At 37.0% G+C, this 23,954-nt stretch overlaps 1 protein-coding gene across 2 annotated transcripts in view; it reads left to right on the top strand.

The window, feature by feature from the left end:
- The first annotated feature begins 1,422 nt into the window (after positions 1-1,422).
- Positions 1,423-23,954, top strand: part of LOC141611501 (uncharacterized) — a 28,067-nt gene continuing 5,535 nt past the window's right edge. The window contains exons 1-19 of one of the 2 annotated variants that reach the window (XR_012528635.1): positions 1,423-1,916; positions 4,656-4,823; positions 5,216-5,290; positions 6,194-6,272; positions 6,428-6,492; positions 6,722-6,811; positions 9,720-9,809; positions 10,332-10,418; positions 13,270-13,353; positions 14,755-14,874; positions 15,207-15,235; positions 15,322-15,460; positions 16,545-17,039; positions 18,750-19,291; positions 20,127-20,190; positions 20,331-20,433; positions 20,594-20,781; positions 22,456-22,581; positions 22,916-22,995. Coding sequence is in view for 1 of the 2 variants with exons in the window: in XM_074430052.1 (XP_074286153.1) it covers positions 1,632-1,916; positions 4,656-4,823; positions 5,216-5,290; positions 6,194-6,272; positions 6,428-6,492; positions 6,722-6,811; positions 9,720-9,809; positions 10,332-10,418; positions 13,270-13,353; positions 14,755-14,874; positions 15,207-15,235; positions 15,322-15,460; positions 16,545-17,039; positions 18,750-19,291; positions 20,127-20,190; positions 20,331-20,433; positions 20,594-20,781; positions 22,456-22,581; positions 22,916-22,986 (2,900 nt within the window). In the remaining variant the exon portion in view is untranslated. The remainder of the gene's footprint in view (positions 1,917-4,655; positions 4,824-5,215; positions 5,291-6,193; positions 6,273-6,427; positions 6,493-6,721; positions 6,812-9,719; positions 9,810-10,331; positions 10,419-13,269; positions 13,354-14,754; positions 14,875-15,206; positions 15,236-15,321; positions 15,461-16,544; positions 17,040-18,749; positions 19,292-20,126; positions 20,191-20,330; positions 20,434-20,593; positions 20,782-22,455; positions 22,582-22,915; positions 22,996-23,954) is intronic. The other variant, XM_074430052.1, reaches the window with a different exon arrangement.

The following is a 23,954-nucleotide window of genomic DNA, read 5'->3' on the forward strand; positions in this document are numbered from 1 at the left end:
CCGTAACCCAGAAGTACATTATTTGAGCCGTAACCCAGATCTGCCAGGTAACCCATTGCAACAGGTACCAACACCGCTAGTGGGAGACCGCAACCTTGCCACCTAAGCCCCGCTCATCGCAACGCCCGATCACAGATCATTAATATGCACATCCCCTTTGTGACGGGAGCCACAAAAGGCGGACATGGGGGTGAAGACCATCTCCCGACAATGGCTTCACAATCAATACCAATCAACCAATCTCCACAATATTATTACAACATATAATCACACAATATCACGATACTTGAAATCAACCGTACAAAGACTAAGTAGGAAACCATACCTTATTTGCAAAATTCTGAAATCAACAACAACATAAGGCTAGAACTGTTCTTCTACGAATTCGTCACCCAACAAGGATAATCAAGCAATTACTAACTTATAATTCATCACTAATTAACCATTCCCAAAGGACCAACCCAACTTAGGGTTTGCAACAAAATTGACTTAAAGCAAAAAGGTAGAAATCTAGGACTTACAAACTGATAGACACGCGGACTATGAAATCCGAACACCGAAATGATAGATCCTTGCTTGATAGTTGATTAGGGTTATTAAGGAGTGAATTAGGTTGTAAAAGTGATTATGAAATGTTAATGATGACGGAAATGATAAATATATGATCCTTAATCATTCTAATTAAAACCGCGGAAAATAACCCGTCAGACCGGGTACTCGATCGAGTACCTGATATACTCGGCTGAGTACGCCCTACTCGACCGAGTTCCTCACAACTCGGCCGAGTGCACCCAAAACAGTAGTCTGTCTAAAAGCACTCGATGACCCAGTCGGTCGAGTACAACCTACTTGACCGAGTTCACTGTGACCAGAAAACCGCGGTATTACACTCCCCCTCCCGAGTTCCCCTCACTGACAGCAACTCTGCCCCCTCCCCCACCCAAGGCTTCATCTCTACTTCTCTACCAATGCTCGACTTCAAATCTATTACTATTACTTGTAACCCCTTTCACTCGCGCCACCAGTGAACCCACAATCAATCACCTTTATGCCGCGCCACCCCTACACTGCCTTCGCTCGCTTCGCGTTTCCCTTTTCATCCTCTACCCATACCACCAGTTTCCCACACCCAATAACCAATCTCCCTATAACAATAGTTACTTAACAAAAAACTAATCCCAAATTAAACAAAATAACTGTTTTACGATCATTATTTATAATCGAATAAATTTGATTAATTCAAAAGGTTGTACCGCTTGTCCAGTTAACAATGGAGTTTATGATTAATTTTAAGTTTTAACCAAGCGTATATAAAATATTTCATTGAGTAAAAAAATATACTCTGAATAAAAACTAGCGAATATAATTTTATTTTTTTTAAAAGTTTCAATTTTGTTGTGTTTCGCTTCTCTAATCTCCATTATCTCCATCATTAACTAGGAAACAAAATCCAAACATTGAAACAACAAATAACACAATTACACAAAACACATAATCAGATCTACACCCTGATTTAATCAAAAATCAAACAAGAACAAACAAAACCCCAACCCCCAATTCTTCTAAAATTAATCAAACAATGCATAAATTAACAATTATTCCCAACTTACACGATCTTACTCGAAGCTGAAATGCAGCCAGGATCATTATCATCGCCATTTTTGCTAAGTCCACTTTCATTTCTTCACAGTATTAATGGCGAATTAATCGATTCTTCCGGTTTTGATAGTTCTAGGGTTTTGTTTTTGGCTTCTTTGTGGTTGTTTCCTCAAGCTGGTGTTGGTATCGGCGGCGACAGTGGTGGCGGTGACGATCGTGTTTCTATGGATTTGTCAAAAGTAGGAGAGAAAATTCTTAGCTCTGTTCGTTCAGCTCGTTCTCTCGGCCTTTTTCCATCTACTTCGGATCGCCCTGAGGTTGTAACTCTAGCTCTTGCTCTTCTTGATGTTTGATTTTGTTAATTGGGATAGTGTGGCGTGCAATGTGATCGAATGCAGGTTATTTTGTTTGATTTTAGTACACATTATAATTTAGGTATTGGTGTATTGTAGAATGTAATGTGATCAAATGCGCGCGTATGGATGATTTAAGCTCTTAGATTGTGCCCATGTTGAATGTATTGTGATCATTGGTGTTAATGGTGAAGAGAAAAAGGCTACTAGAAAATGTGAAGATCTCCGTCCTTTGTGATGATAAGGTACAGGGGAATTATTTTGTTGGTCTTTACTCGTAAATTTGTTAGACTTTATCAAGGATACGGATGAGGAAGCTAGTGCAAGTGTGTATACTAACTTTGGATTGTTGGGAAGACCGAAAAGTTCCTTACGAGAGAGTTAGTATGTGTGTGCCAATGATATTGTGTTGAATGAGTAAAAATAATGTGTTGAAAGTTGAAACTAAGTTCGAAGTGTGGAGATGAAAATTGAAATAATGTGTTTTAGGCTGAGCAGAAGTAAGACTCGATATGCGGATCTCAAGTATAAATTAGTGATGAGAAATAAAGAGTCAAGTGTGGTCAACATAGATGGAAACAATATCCCAGGTTGTTACCTTTTTTTTGTGATTTAGTACTGTGTAATCAATTTTCTGGAGGAAGACGGTTGGATGAAAATGTGACTCATAGCATAGAATGTGACGAATTGTGTGGAAGAATACGGTGTGCAATGTGATCAAATGCAGGTTATTTTGTTTGATTTAAGTACACATCATAATTTTGGGATATTGCTATGTTGTAGAATGGAATGTGGTCAAATGCGCGCTTCGGATCATTAAGGTTCTTAGATTGTGCCCATTTTGTTTGTATTGTGGTCATTGCTGTTAGTGGTGATAGAAAAAGGCTCCTAGGAAATGTGAAGATCTCGGGTTTATGTAGATATGACTTTCATCAAGGGAAGCACTTTGTTGGACAAGAGGGACCATGTCTTGTAAATGTTGGATTGTTGGGAAGACCGAAGAGTTTTTGACAAAGGAATTAGCTTGTGTGTGCCAATGATATCATGTTGAATGAGAAAAATTAGTGTGTTCAAACTAAGATGGAAATGTGGTTTGAGGTTTTAGGTTGAGCAAAGTAGGACCTTGATGATATTTGGATCCTATGTTTACTGTTGAGAAGTAAGAGTTATGTGTGATCCCCGTAGATGAAAATGTTATCTTAAGCTGTTAATTATTTTTTCTATTTCGTCACCCCAACGTGTCTTTTTGTTGATGGACGCCACCTCTATGATATCTTTTGTACATGGGAATCAGCCTTGATGTCCATCAATTATATCCTACTTATAAAAAAAAAAATACCCTGTATCTATTATCCAGGGGAAGACGATGGGATGAAGATGTGACTCAGAGCATAAAGTAGGACGGATTATGTTGTAGAATGCCATTATAGATTTCACGATCCTAGTTGGCACATAGATTTGAAGTAGTGTCACATTGTTAAGATTATGTGGCCGAGATTGTATGCTGGGTTGGTTGTGTGACCATACAAGAAATTATCGGTTGAAAAATGAAATAATTAGGAAAAAGATAAATATTTTTCAAGGGTTTTGGATATGAGACGGTGAATTCTCTGAGGTAGTATAACTATACAAGGTACAAACAAGTGAGGCAATTTGCTAGGAAGGTTTGAAAGGAGGCGTAGTTATAGATTTATGAGGAGTAGATAAAGACATAAGAAAACTTCAATATGAGTAATTGGGTGTGAAAAAATACGGGCATTAGATGGGGCAAGGAGGATAGGATATTCAAATATACATATGTTGGGGATCGACTTTATTCTTGTAGGACAGATACATAATGAAGCATTCTTAGCCTTTTTTTTTTGAGATATCATTGTCATCGACATATTTCCATATTTCCAATGGAATCAAAGACTCATTACTCTTTGGTTATGGATTATAATGGAATAAATCAAAATGGCTCACTAAAGTGGCTACGCTTCTTTCTTTTGTGACGTAGCGGTCCTTCGATGCAGTTCTCGACGCAATTTTCATCTTGGGTCATTCGAAAACAGCCTCTTTGTGTTGCTAACACAAGGGTAAGGCTGCGTACATCCGACCCCCCTTACCCCGCAATTTGCGAGAGCCATTGAGGCACTGGGTAATGTTGTTGTTGTATCATTGTCATCGACATCCAACAGCAGTAGCTTGTTTGAGAATATCATTGCTATGTTTGCATGTTTTTGGAACATGTTCCCTTTCCCCACCTGTCTAGCATTATGTGTTAATAACTACCCCGATGTGTACAATATTTATTACAACTCTCTATATTTACCACCTTTGTCTGTGCAGTAGTTTTTATCTCAGCTATAAGAACTTATTTATAATTAGACAATGTCCAACAATGTCAAGAACTTCTTATTTATACACAATCCTTCTCTTATTGTGTATATATATGGGCTTCACATTTAGGGTGTCTTTTTGTATATGGCCGTCAACCCCAGTGTGTCTTTTTGTAGAAGTGCGCCACCTTTATGATATCTTTTGTACATGCGCGTCACCCCCATTGGCGTCTCTTGATTATTATTCTATCTTATTTATATAAGAAAAGTAATTTCGTTTGGGATCTATGTCGACCTATAAGTCTATAACTAGGGGAAGGGAGTTCTGTTTCTTTTTCCCTTTTTACTTTTCGTAAGTCTATTGGTTGACAATTCCGTGTAGGTTCCTGCTAGGGCAGCAGCTGCCGCAGCTGTTGCTCGGGCTCTTGCAACTCTGACCCCGGACCAAAGGCAAAGTCTCCAGTCAAGTTCTGCAGAATTGAGTTCAATATATGGAAGCAGGCCCAACGATCCAATAGTGGAGGAATTAGAGGAAGAATTCTATGAGGAGGTATGTTTAAAGTTCGGTACTTTGTTGAAAAACTTGATTCATTTACAGGTCTTCAGCTGCTGTTCCTTTCCAGGCTCATAACATACTCCCTTTGATTCTTTGGAATTGCCCCACTTTTTATGATTTGTGAGGACTATTTAATCAAATGGGGGCAATTCTTAAGAATCGGAGAGAGTACCGTTCTATATATTATTTGGATAATTTTTGTAATTTTTTTTTATTACAGTAACTTGATGTTGTCATCTTAAGTTTTTGCTCGTATGTTAATTTAGAAAAAAACTTCTTCTGCTATGTAGTGGAATTTTATGTTCTACGTAAATTTATGTACTTCAGAGTTCAGTCTTTTAGGTTTTGGTAAACTGATGAGAGGTTATTCTGAGATTATTGAGCAGGAGTTTGACCCTGTTATGTACGTGTTGAATCATATCCCGTCAGAGGAAGATGAACTGGAGCATTATGAAAATAAGGTAAATTGGGGTATTTCTAGAGGATAACTATTCGTCTCTCCTTTTATAAACTAGCATCATCCCTATGGTGTCCTTTACTTGATATTCTATCATATGAAAATACACTAGGTTTTGATATGGTTTTGTCTTTTACATCTCAATCCTTAATTCAATGGTTTTCTAAACATTGGTTGATCTCATGGATTAGACATAATGTTCAAAAGGAAAAAAATTAAAATCAGCGCGAAGATATTAATCCATTTGAACAACAATTCTGTACCTTTTCTTTGTCTTGCATTTAAATTATTTACTTGGAGTTACATATATTATACTTGAGTGCACAGATCATCCTTGCAAAAAATCATGTAATTTATTTATGAAGAAAGCTTGGCGCATACGGTGATACTTTAAGTCACATAGTATTGAAAAGGCAACAAAGATGTCTCTCACTAGATTTCATATATGTCTATGTCGGCCTGATTAAGTGGTAATTTTGTTAAGGCACTTAATTGGCTAGAATCAGTCGGGAGGTTCGAAATGCTTCTTTACCTAGTCAAGAGCAATGGTTGCGGGTACAAAGATAAAAAACAATGAATTGTGAACTCTCGGTGCTATCATCACAGGGTCAGCCTGACGGACTCACTAAAGAGACCACATCACCTACCCAGGTGACTCATTGGGGTGTACTGGTGTAGAATGTTAGAAATCAGTAGTTTCAAAGATTCGTAATGAGCATTATGAATTCAATGTTGTAACATTGTTTGTGCTGCTAGTCTCTTATATATTGATGCTTTGGGAGCAAAGTGCTCTATCTAAGCTATAACCTTTAACGTAATTTTGTTAGAGTTGAAAATTTCCATTTGTTATTATAAGTTGGATCTCCCTCCCTCCCTCTTTTTCATTTTTTTTCCGGCTTTCTTTCAGGCGACTGTCAGACTAGCCCAACTGGATGCAATATCTGCACGTTTGTCCCGCCATGTCATGGAGCATCATGAAGAAATGGGTAAGTTGTCTTGGAAGTCTTTGCAGCTTCACAATTACTTTGCTTTAGTAGAGTTTCATGTTTCAATTGTGGCTGTAATTTTACTGCAATGTAATGCTTTTTTTGGGGGTTTGAATGGCAACTTCATGTGTTTCAATGATGTTTTCTGTTTTTAGTCAAGGGGATGCAGTTAGTAAGAGAACTGGAGAGGGACTTGAAGATTGCCACTGTAATTTGCATGGTAGGCCTACTGTTGTTGCTGTCTAATTATTGACATTCTCTCTAAGAAAAGAAAAGATTCTCTGACTTGCATATGCGCATATGCAACATTTAAAGTCGTATGTGTGCAGATGTTCCCTTCTCAGAATAAGCACTCTCCTTTAGTTGCATTCTTGCATCCCATCCTAACATAATTATTTTGCTCATAAGTTCTGCATCAGTATTTAGTAATTACTTATTTACATCTGCAGAATGGAAGAAGGCACCTGACATCTTCTATGCACGAGGTTTCAAGGGATCTCATTGTGACTACAAATTCAAAAAAGAAACAAACTCTTCTGGTATACATGAATGGCCTCTATTTGATTTATGATTCATTTTTTTACTCAAAAGTTGGGGTAGAAAGTTCTTATCATTTCATGTACTGAGACTAGTAAGCTCACTTAAGGTTTTCGGTTCATTATTCAGGATATTGAATTGTGTTCCTAAAGATACATATGGGTAAAAATTATTCAGAGTTCACCTTTATGTTAGAATTCACACATTAACGTCGTATGCATCAATTTATGAGAACTCTTATTTATCTCCTGCTTTAAACCCTGCAACGTAGGGGCAATCTTTCTTATAGATGCAGCGTCACTGTTCCTTCCATGCCCAACAATCAACTTAGGCAATAAGTGGTTTTTGGTTATTAAACTACAATACTACATCTAGTGTAATATTGAATTTTGTACTAGAATCTTTATAGTTTTGCAGAAACAACAATATTACCTATAGCCTTTGTGTTGAAAAGGCAAAGAGGCTGTTTGATGATCAATATGAAAAGTCCATCGTTGGTGACTCCTACTTCATAATAAAAGAAGTGCAAATAGTTTAGTGACTCATATTCCAAAGCAAAAGAATATCATCAAGTTCTTAAAATAATATCGTGTAGCTCTTTGAAACAGAGATTCTGGAAGTGATATTACAACGCTTTATTATACGCTGTTGCTTGTCGCCTACAATTTGGTAAATAGCTCGTCCGACCTTACCAACTTTATGTTGAGCTTCGTTCACCTCTTTAAGTAGTTATGTACATAAATATAGTTCCATTGACCATAGTTTTCTGTTATTTGCTTTCCCATGGGATTTAAGTCCTACTTCATCTTGAACGAGTTCATCCTTGTGCATTGATGAATTGACGGAAAATTTAGGCCACTTGAATATAAATCTTGTCAGAAGTGTGACCTCAACTAGCTCTTGAGGTGGTTGCGTTTATATGTCCTCAAACACGACACACTTGTGCATCATTTTATTACGTGGTGTTGGCTAGTGCTCATCTCAATCCTAGTCAAAGATAATATGGAACAAATAAGAATATTAACCCAATGCATCAAAGGCCCTGCCATCTGTAGGGTTGAGGAGGCAGATGTGCGAAACCATACCCCTGTGTTAAAAACTAAGAAAAGTTGTTTTCAGATTACCCATGATAAAAATTGCTTTGAAAATTGCATCAACCAACCACTATTCACAACAATATAAGACGCTGACAATTTAGTGAGTCATTTTGCTTTATTCCATCAAACTTCGAGGCCAAAGAATAATGGGTCTTTGGCTCCATTGGAATAGAAAACCATGGATAAAATGTAATACTAGTACATTAAAAAATTAAGAGCCCAGGTGAGGCATGGTAATGGAACTTAAGTTTCTGAGGGTGATTTGAGTTTGAGGCTCCTCTAAGTTGCTTTAGAGTTCAGGATGCCTTTGGGTTAGCATTTCATAAAAATGATGCCTACTGTGAATAATCTCATTCCATATGTTGTGCTGATGGTTCTCCGATCTCAATTGCGTCCATGCACGTTAAAACTTTGCAATGGCCCTGTCAGCATATGTATTGTATGATAAGCTTAATGAAGCAGTTCTCGACGTAATTTTCATCTTAGGTCATTTGGAAACAACTTTGTGTTGTTAACACAAGGGTAAGGCTGCGTACATCCGACCCCCTTACCTCGCAATTTGTGGGTGCCGTTGAGACACTGGGTAATGTTGTTGTTGTTGAAGCCTTAAGCACCATGACTAGTACCTACATTTTCTTTGACTATTCTTGAAACCAACAAAAACTCCCCTTAGGGTTTCCAAATGCATCAACCAGAGGCTGTTTACCTTTGTGGAACTCTGGAAGTCCATTTCTGGAATTCAATCTGGTCTTGATTCTATTGAGATGCCTTTTTCAAAGCCTTTTTTCTTTCAATTCTTTGAACTGGATGGTAGATCGAGGATTTCCACGTGTGTAAAGCTATATCTTTTGACCTGGATAATTAACTGAGTCATTGGCCTACCCTTTCTTTAAATTCTTGTTAAATAACCGCAAACTTTTCTAGAAGGATGGATTGGAAGTTGTCCCTTTGATCTTGTATTGGTGAGTTTCAAACGACGACAGTTCTAGAGTTTGACTTTAGACAGAGGAAAAGAGAATAAGAGGAAAGCATTTCATGATGGTTGTGTTGGCTATTTGGTGGTGCACTTGGTTAGAATGGACCATTGTATTTTTGAGGATGTTGCCTCTTTACATAAAGGCATCAAGTTTCTTATTTATTTTTGAAGCTATTATATATTTGGAGCCATATGCTTCACCCAAACAGGAGCTTGTCTTTTCTTATTCTTGTAGATAATATTACTCATGGTGAGAGCATAACTATCCATTTCTCGTTTCGTCTTGGGGCATCCCATTTAGAGTGTCTTTTTTGTATATGGGCGTCACCCCCATGCTGTCTTTTTGTTGATGAGCGTCAACTCAATGATATCCTTTTGTACATGGGCTGGGGTGGTGGTGTGTGTGGTTTTAACGAGGGAGGATAATGGCCTCATGGGTTCTAGCCCCTAGGGTGGTGTTGGTAAGGGGGTTGTGGGGTTGGTGAGGAGGGTGGAGGGAAGTCAGTGAGGTAAGTGTAATGAGGGCAATGGTAAATTAGACTTGGAACCCATTTTCTTGAATTATGTGAAGATTGGAATGGGAAGAAAAACATGGAGGGAGTATTATATCTTATAAAAAAATCACAGAAGTTTGGTTTGAAAACATACTGATGTTTTTTAATAGCTTTGAACTTTGAGTATGTAACCATGAACAATGATTAATAGACCATCAAATTGTAAATTTGTAATTATCAAGGTCTCAAATATCTGCATTGGTTTTTTATTCAACTTAGTAGTAGTTAGACGACAATTAATCTTGCTTATTTTGTTGGTATGAATTTCGGAACTGCTGTGCAGGACCTGCTTCCAGCTTTATCAGAATTATGCCACGCTCAAGACATGCAAAAAGAGCTTGAAACTCTTCTTGAGGAAGGGAATTTCTCTAAGGTTGATTACTTTGTTTGATTTTTATTTTTAAGGCTTTGTTGCTGCTATATTTTGAATGTTTACCCATTTTCTATCTTCATTCCATCTAAATCTTGAAACCCCGTTGAATAGTTCTCACTTCATTCCACTTTGTTCTTCCCATTTTTGGGTTTTCCAAAATTCCTCATATATTTAAAAAAAAGGAAAAACCAAATGAAATGGAGGTTAGTACTATTATAACTATATTTATTCATCATTTGTGTGAGTATGAATTTATGTCGTTTTTCATAAAAATACTTAAATTCGAAAATTTCATTGAATTTTTATCTGCTTAAAAATGGTCATCATTTTTATCATTTTTTTTGTAAATGATTTATTTAAGTGCCGGTCTCTCAGAATCCTGTTTGCTAGCTAGAGGTCAATGACCTGCATACATATCGACCTCCCCACATCATGCTTTGTACTTGGCTGGATTCTTACTGGGAGATGGTGTTCATGACACTGAGAGCCATCAACTTCTCACTACTTAATGTTTAACTGCAGGCATTTCAAGTACTTTCAGAATACTTGCAACTTCTTGACACACTTTCAGAGCTTTCAGCTGCACAAGAAATGAGCCGTAGTGTCGAGGTAAACTTTGAATCAATACATCTGATTTTCCCTGACAGGTCTGTGTGGGGTTTGGAGTTGCGCCTGGATGAGAATCCATGATCCTCTTGATTTCTGATGGATGGTCCTTCAAAAACACACATTTCTTAGAAAAATCATAATCACTTAAAGCTTAGTAATGTTAAATATATTTTTGTGTCACGAAGTTCACTTTTCCCCCTTTAGATGCTACTCTCACATTCTTTCCTGCATCCTGCAAGGTGTTTATCCACAAGCATAAAAACAACTATTTGTTTTTCATCTGCCTGTTCATATTTGTACATTTATGTTGCTTTCCTGCTCATGTTTTTCAAAGGGACTTCATGCCTTTTCTCTATCTACTGTCTATAACTTAAAACTTATTGAAGATAAATTGATCTAGAAAGCGAGTTGTGTAATCTTTCTAGTGACTTATTTGAGCTTTGGTTACTGTCATTCAATTCTTATTCAATTTGGCATAGAAATTGCTTTCATCAAGAAAACGTCAGTGGATTACAAATCCATCTGCTGTTGCACCGTCTTAAAATTTTAACCAATATAATATTGTCTTTAAAGCTAAGGGAGGTATGAAGATGAAGGGGTTCTCCTATGAGCAGAAACTTTATAACAAAGCTTTGAGAGTGTTTGTCTCCTTATTGAACACTTGAACGAGAGCTGGCTGCTGTATTTAAACATATAACATGCAAGGAAAACTGTAAATGAATCTGGAGTTTCGAGTTGTACATTGAGAGTACTTTGTTCATGTTTAACGACTCATAGTGATAGTAGAATCGTTTCCACTGTTGTCAGTTATGGTGGGGGGATGAGTCTTCAAGGGAACTTTTTGATCCATTTGTATATAATCTCTCCAAATTTGTGTGAGCCCTTCCAGTTTATATTCTCTTTTGATACCTGTGAGCCGTGATGGATATATCTGGTGAACTTCTGTTTCAGTTTGGTAATAATTTTTGGGAAGCTTGAGAAGTAGCATAGTTTTAAAGGGAAATTATAATCATCTTAGTGAAGGGATTGGAAGGCTTTGATGTATGGGGCTTTTTTGCTGTTGATGGATACAAGTCGTAACAGAAGTTAGTCAATGCCTTCCCCTTCAATCAGTATAATACTGCAACAATAAGTTTGAAGAATATAACGTGACAACCCTTGTACTTGCTTGTCACTTCGGAACATGGGGCCCTTAATGTTTGGGTGGTTAGTATAATGCACCTCATTTTGTAGTTGCACCTAGCAGTCTAGCACTTTGTGCTCCAGTGCTTCCAAACTCACCCCTCTCTTTCAATAACTTGGACAGTCTGTATTATTTCTTGAACTTTATCAGTCTCCGGACTCGCCTGTTGCCTGTAGATTGGAAAAGATGGTCTGGCAGTGCATTAGTCATAATGTTTGTTGGGACGTTTCAGATAAGGTATTGAATATCTGTTAAATCAGTTGTCGCGGCCTGATTTCAGTCATTTTGCCATAGAAGTGGCGGATATGCCTCAAAATGCGGTCGTGATAACCTTCAGCACTTTCACAAAGCAGTCGTGACCCAGTTTCAGTTCCATTGTTTTGGACTTTTGGACCATATGCTGTGACTGATGAATTCACTTGGCATAGAAGAATAAATATGCATCTATAAAATGGGTCAACTATTGGGGAGGAACCTGATCTAGCTAGTGAATTTTGGAGGGAAATTCCTCGTTGGAGCCAAGAAGTTCAGTAATGTTTGTGAAAAGTTAGGATTGTCAGTTGAGGGTTGACATCTCTGGGAGTGATTGGAGAGATACGTGATGTGAGCATCCCAAGCAAGGATGTAAAGGGAGTTAGTGAGGGGTGGGCACTACATGAGATGACTTGTGTTTGAATAATTCTTTGGAATGTGTGTGGGCTTCATAGCCCTAGTAAAAACCGAGCAAAGTTGCTATTTTGCAAGACTAAATCGAAAATGTTTGGGTGGTTAGTAAAATTGGAAGGTGTGTTCCCGGAGGCTTGAGGTTTCACATGGTATGCCTTGGCTAAGAAGTCGCTATCATGAAACATTAAATTGATATGTACACATATCCTGGTCATCTTGGTAGGAGACTGGATATTTTTGGTGGTGAAGTTTAAATCTGGGACTAGAATAAGCAAGCTGTTCGAGAGATTAAACAGGCTGGAAACTGATAAATTTCAGTGAAAAGATTGATGATGTTTTTGGGGCGAAGGAGTTAAACATATGTTTTCCTATTGGATTTTCTAAGACGATCCAAGCATAGCCAGATTGGGTCCCTAGTGTCAAGTGTCAACCACTTGATGTCATTATTATTGCATTTGTAAAAACACTTAAATTGCTCATGAAAAAGCATACTAATAGATTACTAGTAAAAAAACTTGGTTTTTAAATTGCTTATAATAAAGCGTAGTTATAGTTTACATATGAAAAACATATAGTTCAAAAATTGCTGAACATAAAAAAACCATTCCCTCTCAAATATTATCTATTCCTGTATGGAATGAGCTATTATGAAATAGAAGCATAAATCTAGTCAATAATCGCACATTTGATGATTTAAATTACTCGTCGAGTTAAGTTAAGGGCTTCACTCACAAGATGATTTTGATTTTTCTTCCCTTTATAAATAAAATTACTTGTGCGTGTTCAACGACTTAAGCATCCATCTCTCCTTTTCTATTTTTGGTATCTTTTTATACATGGGCATCATCGTCTTGGTCTCCTTTGATGTCAGTTACAAAAAAAAAAATTCATTGTCTGACTGCAATTATTAGCCTCTAGTTCTACTAGGAACGATTTTATACATTTGCTTCTTTTTATGGGCCTTTATTTTAAAATCTGTTTTCTTGTTTCATGTGTGCACAGGTTTGGCTTGGAAATGCCCTTCAAAAGCTTGATTCCTTATTAGTACAAGTATGCCAGGTTTTCAAAGAGGAGAAATATGTGACTGTATGTTTATACATCTCTTTCTTGCTTTTTATAAGAAACATCTCTGAAGTGTCATGCCATCTGTTCTATTGATTTTGCTGCTTCATATTTAAAATTTCTGTTTGAATGAATATGATTTTCCGACATTCATCATCACCTAACAAAAGCTGGTGGCTTTAGAATGTGACTATACTATGATAACAATAAAGATTGAGAAATGGCCTTCCATTTCACAGACATATCATCTGTGGGCGAATCCTAGTGGTTGCTGTATGCCTGCACTATATGCACGACAATTGTTCAATGAATTAATACTTCCACCTGCTTATTGTAAGACCTTTTTCCACTGCTTCATCTACACTGCAGAGTAATTTAAACAACTTTTGTTTTCATAACTTAATCTAGTCACTTTTTCGCTCAAGTTGGGTTCATTATTGTAATGCTAAGGATGTTCTTTCGGCTTGGACCAAAAGGATGAAAATGGGATAATTTAGCTAAGTTTGGAAGATGGTTCCTTTAGCTATTTTGTGGTGTAGTTGGATAAAAAAGAATTGCGTTTTTGATAATAATGCTCCCACACTATAAGAGCTCAAATTCTGCTTATTGAAGTTGTATAGTTGAAGTAAAGCTCTCACGACGCTCGATTTTTCTTCTCTTTGTCAATAAGATTACTTTGTAGCACTTAAATGCGTAGTCATTGAACTTCCCTCTCTTTGGCGATATTTAGAGACATTCGGGATGAAAGGGGCACATTGAGACATTGAGTATTCCAAAAAAGGTTGTAGTACACTTGCAAATCTGCTATATTTGACTTACTGTCAGAGGAGAGGGAGGAGTACGTGGAGTAGAGAATGAGGTCGACGGCTGGTGGTGGGGCAAAAATAGACACTTGTTTATGGACATCCCAAAAAGAAAACTTGGGCTCTTATGTGCGGGCTGTGTAAATTAATGTTATTGCTATAAAAGCGTTTAAATGACTAACAGCTTATGCTTCAACTAAATTATGATAAGTAGCAGTAGCTACAAGATTTCGCTGGCCATTTCATAAACCGAGCGATGACAATATTTGGTGAAGTATGGCTGAAAGAATGATTTTTTTAATCAATGTTTTCCATTTATCATATATGTTCGAGTATATGATGTTCATATATTTGCTGCTGTTCTGCACCTCACTCCAAAGTCAATCTTGACTAATGTACTTTATTTATCTGAAACTGAAATAATGTAATGTATTGATCTGATTCTTCATTATTAGATTTGAACTACAGTCAGTTCTTTAGTATAATTTCATGAGTATTTGTTTCCCTTGGTGGTTATCAGTTTCTGGCAGATATATGCTCATGCCATTGTTTTATCTCATTCTAAATTGTTCCCACATTTGAATGTTTAACCAAAATATATTTCTGTATATCATTGTTTCAGGTGATTGATGCCTATGCATTAATTGGGGATGTATCTGGTCTTGCTGAAAAGATACAGAGCTTTTTCATGCAGGAAGTACTTTCCGAAACTCATGCTACAGTGAAAGCTGCAGTACAAGAGGTAATGATTGTTAAGAAGATTGAAATAGGAATCATAGTTTTGGCGAATGTGAATTACCTAATTACCTAATTACATAAATGCGTGTCTCCCTTTCTTTACCAAAGCTGTACTGGTTCAGGCCTTTTATGCTTCTGTACTGTAATACATAAGTTCATTGTTTGAAGTTTTAGTTGTATGTTGACAGTGTGGTGAGTGGGAACTATGTCACTTTTTAAGCAGATACGTGTCGTTATTGTTCTCGAATTTATTGTAGATTTTTGTCTTCTCTTCAGCATTTATTTTCTGTCTTTCTTATTGAAGGGAATGTTTATTGAGATGCCTAATTTTGGCAGGATCAGGATACAGACAATTCAGATAACAGGTAAGTGTGGTACCTTATGTTACTGCTTTTGTTCTCGTGCATGGCAAGGACAAGTTCTGATTTATTTTCTTTTGCTAATTTGTCAGTTCTAGGCTAACATACAGCGATCTGTGCCTGCAATTACCAGAATCGAAGTTCAGAAATTGTTTGTCAAGCACACTAGCAGTACTTTTTAGCTTGATGTGTTCTTACTATGCAATAATGAGCTTCCAGCCAGAGAATGAGGTGAAGTACTTACTTTTTGAAATAGTGGCTTTTGATTTTGTTACTATGGATTTATGGACTACTTGCGCCTCACCATTTTGTTCTCTATTACTTCCTACGTCCCAAATAGTATGGCCACTACTCACATTATGGTTAGGGAAATCATCTTATATTGTATTAATCTCTATATAAAAGAGCATTTTGGAAGGGGCCAAACGGGATCACATCTTTACTTTGGGTGAGGATGGGTGTCACTCGTAACTATTTCTACTCATTTTCTTTGAATAGATCCTTATTGATACTTTTTTTGCCCAATATGAGGGATTGTTTTTGGGAGTTATTTTTTGTGGAGTCATTGTCTTATATTAAATTTTCTTGTATCTGTTGGCACGTATCAACATCTTGGATTTTTCATATAACGGACTATTTATGTAGTTAAGGCTGCAAGACTATAAGACCCTTTTGCCAAGCATATTTTTTCCTACACCTGAATGCAAGTATGCAACCTTCACTGCCTTTACCCTTTCCCTGAGATGAGCACCGTCCTAAATTCTCAACCTCGTATTCTTTGATGTCAATATCAGAATTTCGTATACATTTTACCTGGAGGCTCAGGGTTGGTGATATTTGATAGTATGATACATCTTATTTATTAGGCTGCAGTAATATTGTCTGGTATGCTAGATTTAACTGCTATGTCAATCATGTTCAAAATTCTTTCCATTTGTACAGACTGATGATACTTGGTTTACTTCTCTTTTCTTTTGGGAGGAGGGATCATGTTTAGTCAGTAGGTGTTTGCGTCGTAGGGCCTTGATTGCCTTTTAGGAACAATCTCAGATGGTTGGGATCATGTTCTGGCCTTAGGCCTAGGCATCGTGGTTATCAGAGCCCGGAATTGATCCAGGAGAAAGTGTATGTGCACTGTATCATTTGTCAACTGTATAAATCATGTTTCAATGTTCTTATAAAATTCTGCTGTTTATTAGTGATTTATACCTTTTAGTTATCCTCTCAATCCCTTTTTTAGAAACTGTTGATTCCTTACTTCCTGAGCACTGACATCTGCTGTCATGGTTGTTTTGTTTCAAAATGCTGTTCTCAGATTCAAGCTAATGTTATTTCCCCAAAGTTAGAAGAGATTCAGGAAACAAGTTTAGAACAAACAGTTGATGGCTCATATGTTGGCTCCACTGACAGATTGGAATGCGCCTCTTCTGTAGTTGAATCTGCAAATGAGCTTTCAGCCACAGATACAACATGTGAAATTAAGGATCAACTACTGTGCGACAGCTCCACATCCAGTAGCGGTTCTCCGTGGTACGAATTGCGAAGGGATGCTACTTTACTTATTTCACAATCTCTACAAAGGGGGCGTAAAAACCTTTGGCAACTTGTGGCAAGTCGTGTTTCAGTACTGCTTTCATCAAGCGCATTTTGTTCAGCAAGCATTCATCAATTTCTCAGAAATTACGAGGATTTGAGCATATTTGTTTTGGCTGGGGAAGCTTTTTGCGGCATCGAGGCTGCTGAATTTACGAAAAAATTAAAGGTCGCGTGTGAAAGTTACTACAGTAATTTCCATAAGCAGAATATATATGTAAGTTATCTTTATATCATAGTTCGTGTTGGTTACACCTGAATACTCTTATGCTGACTAATTTTGCATTGGGCTGATTATAGTATTTTTGAGTAGCCTTCTTCTTAGGTGTTTTTTTTTTTTTTCTAAATTACTTTGGCTCTTCATTTAACCTCCCTGCTGCATTCATTAAGATATGTGTAACTCGTGCTATAGGTGTACCTGTTTGTGATATTACTTTATAGCATAGTATATGTAGTCATATATGTGACTGTCCTTGATTTAGATCTCATCGATAATGTCTGCTGTCAACATTTCTAACTTGGGTTTTGCGATAAGCCCTGTAATCTAGGCCACCTGGGCAGGGCATTTGAAAAGAAACCTACGTCTCAACATTTGTAGATCGATGATATGGTTTAAATTATGGAGCAACGCAATTCTATTCAAAAAGGTGGTGGAGGAATATGAGGCTTGAGGAATGGAGTACATATAGGATTGCGAGAGATAGGGAAGACCAAAGAAAACATGGATAAAGGTGAAAAGGGATTGAAGAAAATATGGCTATAAAGAGTCTAATTCTTCTTTAATCTTGTTAATTTTAAGTTTTAATACGGCAAAGCGTCTTGCTTGTGACGGGCTAATCCCGTCACAAGCTTGTGACCTCTCACAAAAAGGGAGAGGGGACAAGGTGGGGCACCCCCCATGTGCTTCTCCACTCACCTCTCATGGGTATTTTGTGAGAGGAAATGGTATCCGTCACAAACTTGTGACGGATATCGCCGTCACAAATGAGATTTTGTGTTAATACGGAGTACTATTTTATTTGTTTTTCTATCTTTTTTCTTACTTTAGTCTCTTTACACAACTCTCTACGTTTTTGTCTTTTATATTGACTATGTTGGTTTTTCAAATGTGTGTTCCTTTTTTTTTTGGTTTTTTTACCACTTATTGATGGTCTCAACTTTCAAATGATATTCATTTTAGCGGACCCCAAACATTTTGTGATTAATACTTTGTCGTCATCGTTTTTCTCACTGCACCTTCTTATATGCTGTTGGTGGTAATCAAGACAGTCGTCAACTGTAGAACCAAAGATCTTTGATATGGAATGCTTGAAGATCTACCATTCTACCCAATGGCATAGGTTCTACATGTTTGTTGACAGTTTACTTTCCTGGAGTTGTTTTTTTCAAGATGATTGCTCACATTGCTGGCAACCACCATAGAGAGGGGTTATCAGCCTCCCTATCCCATCATTCTTCTGTCTAACTGACTAAAGTTGATCCAGTCCATGCATTAAGAAACTTGTCTTTATGATTTTTTTTTTATCTGTTGTCCAACTGCATTGCCACTTTTGGTTGATTGTATGCTGGTGACAAAAGAGCTGCACACACCCCTTACTCGTTAGCAAGTGACCTGAACTCCTTACAACAACAACAACTACAATAACAAAGCCTTACTTCCAAAATGATTTGGGGTCGGCGGACATGAATCATCCTTTAGAACTGTCCTGAGTGATGATCGCACACCTGAACTCGTTAGTGTTGCGTAATTTTCAATCCAGTTAGACACAGCTGTTCACTGTGTATCGTTGGTTGGCAGTCAATGTGGCATGTGAGATTACATTAATGTTTCGTGTGTCAAATGGACTCGAAGTCTAAGCTTAATTGCTGAAGCTTTTCAGTACTTGCCACTTTGTGCATAATCACGTTTATTCAATGTTATTTGCAGGCATTAAAGATGGTATTAGAAAAAGAAAGCTGGCAGAAATTGCCATCCGATGCAGTTCAAGTAGTGGCTTTTGCAGGCTTGGTTGGAGATGGTGCACCTCTAATGGCTTCGTCAGACAATTCCGCGAATCCTCTACTTCTTCCTAATAAATCGATTTATGCTGCTGAAATGGGGAGTAAAAAGAGTGGATTTTCTCACTGGCTTAATTGTGGAAACCCTTTCTTGTTGAAAGTTACTTCTCCTGCTGCCTGTCATACATTATCCCCATGTGCTGATGGGCCATCTGTTTCCGGAGGGTCTAATGGAAGCCCTATAGATTCCCGAAGTAACAAGTTATCTACTAGCCAAGATAACAACACTCATGGAAATGGTAAGACCGATATTCTAGATGATGAAAATGAAGATCTTCTAGCGGACTTCATCGATGAGGATAGCCAACTCCCCAGCCGAATTTCTAAATCTAGTTTACGACAAAATCAAACATCACAATGGAAAGATGACGAATCTTCAGCACAAACAGGGTCTTCACTTTGTCTCTTGAGGTTGTCTATGTTCTCTTCCTTTTTCTTTTGGCAATTAGTATCTTTAGAGATAGTCTCACATTATATTCAGGAAAAATTGCAAACTACTCCGTACTACATAATAAGTTACACTTGTTTCAAACCACTACCTAATAAAACTTCTCTTCAAAACAATTACATCAGTCTACATGCTCCTATTCTTTGAATTGCTATTATTTCAAAATACTTCTTTCATATTTTGACAAATGTAGCAATTTCAATGATTTGGAGGGAGTACGCATTAAGGAGTTCTGTAATGAACCTAGTAACTATGTGGATATATGACTTTTCCTGCCAAAACTTATGTGAATTGACCATTTTATCCCTAATTTTTAGTTTCATTTCTGTCTCCCAATACCAGCCCCAAATATCTTATCTCTCCTTCCTTCCTTTTGGAACAAATTTGCCAATATTCCCCAGAATATTTATTTATTTTTGTTAGTGAAAATCCTATTTAGGCAGTGTTTTGTTTATAAAAATTCTTTAATAGGTCGTTATTTTGAAGAAATTTTTTATTAGGTAGTGGATTGAAATAAGTTTAACTTATAAGGTAGTAGTTAGTGCAGTGTTTCCGTATGTTAATGTGAGACCAGCACATCTAAATAAAATTCCACCCATGTACCCACTAAGACACTAAAAACTTAAACAAAGACATTAAATTTTGCATTGTATGGATCGGTCTTTTGATAAGATAATCATGAGATCACATAATATGAGTATTAGGTTTTGTTTAGATACAAACAAAAATAGAAGGGGACGGGAGGGAAGGGGAGGAATGAAGACGGTTGTGTAATCTACTAAGTTCATCCTCATTTAGGTTCATGGACAAATATGCAAGGCTAATGCAGAAGTTAGGAATGATCAATGTTGAGTTATTCAAGGTATGGCTATGGATGTATCTGTTCTTTATGTCAGCACTTCCTTTGATTTGCTATCCTCTCTGAGGCAAAAAGGATCATTGTTTTGCCTTTTTTTGCCTCGGGAATTTGTTGTATATCTTTGATAAGGTTAATCCTCGTAGGGACTATGCCAATTGTTTGAGATGTATTATTATTTTGTGTTTGAAACATTCGGCCGTCAAGACAACTATGCCAATGGGAAAGGTGTTGCTGATACTCTCAACTGTAAGTTTCCCTACAAAATCCTTACTCTTTTCTCAGTTCCTTGATTTTTAATATATAGTGACTTTGTTCCCCGTCTGTAAAGATGATGGTTTGTGTTTGCCACTTGGCTTTCATTTTCTCAAGTGCTTCAGCTGATCACTTTGTTTGCCATGACTCACAGATCGTCTGAAGTCAGCTATGAATAGAGCAATGCAAGACTGTGAACAATGGTTAAGACCACCCCAGCTGCTCACCTCTTCATCCTCATTACCAGCCTCGTTTAATACATCATTCAAGAACATGGAACTTACGCCTACCACTCCTCTTGGCTCTAATAGTGCTCATTTTCCTGGCACTTTTGACCTCAAGGTGTTTGCTTCTTGTGGCTTGTTAATTTAATGATAATCTTAACTCTCTTCTCATTTGATTTATGGATATGCGATTAATTCATGAGTCATGACCATGTAACTCAATGGTCTATGTTTCTGTCTTGCATAATAAGTCTGTATCTTGAAACATCATATACCCACATGAGTGGTGGTATTATAATAAGAACTTTGTATTACCATTTTATCAATCTACCTCCCTTACTCTAGGATATAGAGTTTTAATTCAATGGGTACAAACAACAACATCAGAGCCTTAATCCCAAAATGATTTGGGGTCGGCTGACATGAATCATCCTTTAGAACCATCCATAGGTGTTGTACACCTCAAAAAGCGAATAGAAAAGGAAAATGAAAAATAAAAGGGGGAGCGAAAATGTAATGGAAAGTCAAGGTAAACTTACAGGTTTTAAAATCGAATTTTAGATTTCTTTTATAAAAACTTAAAATTTAAATCGAGAGAAAAGATTAAAACGATTTTGAAAACCGAAATAGAGTTAAGGATCCGGAATATCTTAAAGGTAAACCAAGTAAAATATATAAGAAAGTGGTCGGTAAAAATGTAATAAAGGAGAGAAGAACAAATAATTTAATTTTTTAAATTAAATAAAAACACTAAATATGTCAAAAAAATATCAAATACTAGAAATCAACATGTATCCTTTCCCTCCATTGTGCCCTCTCCGTCACCATACTCTCCTCAAGCCCCAGAAATTTCATATCGTGCTCTATCACTCTCAACCATGTCTGTCTCGGTCTTCCTCTACCTCTAGGGACCTTTTCTGTTCTCCAAGTCTCCGGCCTCCTAACTGGTGCGTCCATAGGTCTCCTTCTCACATGGCCAAACCATCTTAGTCGGTTTTCCATCATCTTGTCCTCTATTGGCGCCACTTTTACCTTTTCCCTAATCACCTCATTCCTTAATCGATATTTCCTAGTATGTCCGCACATCCATCTCAACATACGCATCTCCGCCACACTCATCTTTTGAATGTGACAATGTTTCACGGCCCAACACTCGGAACCGTAAAGTAAGGCTTTTTTTCATCATAATATTGAGGTTTTTTTTTTTTTTTGTTTTTTTTTGTTGCTGCTTCTTTGTGGGCTTAGCGTCTGCTTTCAATTGTTCTCTGTCTTCACTTTTACCTTCATTAAGGAAACCTAGTTTTGGTATCAAAGACCACATAAAGCTTAATGGTAATTGTTGTTGTTCGAATTCTGAGATTCCTTTTCATTGAGAATGAGGGGTTACTCTTGCTTCCATCCATGCACTAAGCGCCAAATGTAGCACTCTCGATTGTTGTTCGTGAGTTGATTATGCTATCTTAATTTAACAATGAATAGTTTCTGTCTTTAACTTTATTTTTCGTTTGAAAGATTCTGTCTTTAACTTTTATGTGTGAGCTGTTCGTTGGGTAGGCTAGTTGTTAGAGCATTAGTGCATAAGAACTGTCAGCTTAAATAGACAATTTTACAAATTTGTGCTAGTTCCAGCTCTACATTGGCTGTATCTGTCTCATCAATACCTTTTTCAGTAACTTTTATTGTTTCATTTATATTATGTAATGTTATATGATCACATCTTAGGCAAGTTATCATGTGATAAATTAATGGGTTATTTTGAGTCAGAGTGCCAACTATTGTTTTGATGTTGCAGGAAAGATGTGTTGCTGTTAACACAATTTATCTTGTAGCTCGAGTATTGCATAGATCAAAGCCTCATCTACAATCAATGCTCTTGCAGAATAATCCAGTAATAGTTGAGGATTTTTTTGTGAATCTGGTATGCATTTCGTTTCCGGTTTGATAAATGTCTCATATATTGATTCTCAATCAATCTTCTTAAACACTACTCCCTTTGTTCCACTGATTCTTTACAGTTCATACCTCCGTTACATATTTTGCGATGTGTAAGAATCATGTGAATCATCGGGATGGAATGATCGTAAGTTTACATATAATTGGGTTCATAGTGGTTTGAACAATGTTCTTGGCTTTGACAATTTTTAGAATTGACATAGCACTTAGTTTAATACTTTATTAATGTATGAAAATTTGACATTCTTGATTGTCTTGGTAACTGGAAGTGATGTGAGAGTTCTATATGCTTCTTTCAGGTTGATACTGTGCCAGATCTTATAGAGCACGTACATAGAACAACCGCAAAATCGCTTCTTCACATCATTGGGTAAGACAGGTTGGAAATCTTGGAATAATGATGACTATTGAGCACATAATCCGTGAATCAATGCTGTTATGTTACCTTTTGACCTATTTAAATTTACATAAACTTTCAGAAACAGCTCTCATTCTAGTAAAGTTTATAGGGCTGCATATTTGTGGGGTTGTCCAGACCCTTTTACTCTAGTCTTGATGGCAGTTTGTACGAATTTAATTACGTTGGGGGTAAGATTGAAAAGAAAGGACGATCAGCTGTTTATTCCAAAAGTTGGCACTCGGGTGCAGCCGTGTAGGTTACTAGGTTATGATACCATAATACAAATTAAATATCTCATCTATATTAATGCAATTATCTGTCATACAAGTATACAACGACAAGGGATAAGAAGTACAATCCATCTTCCAAGACTGATATTGTTATTGAAATCTTAATACCTACCATACATCCATTTTCAAACTTCCTAAATTCCTTTCTGCGGTGTCTCATTAAACTTCATATATTGGAATCTTCTCTCTTTTGTCACCATTATGATTTCTAACATATTTCTTCAGCTTGTATTTTCCCACCACATTATCAATTTTTGTTCCAGTGAAGTAATAAGTTATGAATTGGATGGAGGAAGTACTGTTTATAAGGCACATCTTAAGGTAGATTAGCTTTACTAGAGTTTTTGCTGATAGAATTCAGTATCAGCCTTGTTGGAAAGAATTCCTGGCCAAGTTAGATACTTGTTAGGTTTGCATCAGTGAGCCTGGAAATTGGTTCCATCTTAAGTTATATGACCTCCTCCAGAGTCACTATTTAATTTGTAACTTTGTTGATATTTGTTGGGGGAAATAAGGGAAGCTGTCTTGGGAATATGCCAATTTTCATTTATTCGGGTCATCCGGTGCATTTTGGCTGTACAAAAATTCCTGAATTTTTTCAACAGTGTAATGCTCTTGGGGTTCTGTTTGGGGCAGGGTTGTATATTT

The sequence above is a fragment of the Silene latifolia genome, chromosome 11 (genome assembly GCF_048544455.1).
Source record: "Silene latifolia isolate original U9 population chromosome 11, ASM4854445v1, whole genome shotgun sequence".
Lineage (NCBI taxonomy): Eukaryota > Viridiplantae > Streptophyta > Magnoliopsida > Caryophyllales > Caryophyllaceae > Silene > Silene latifolia.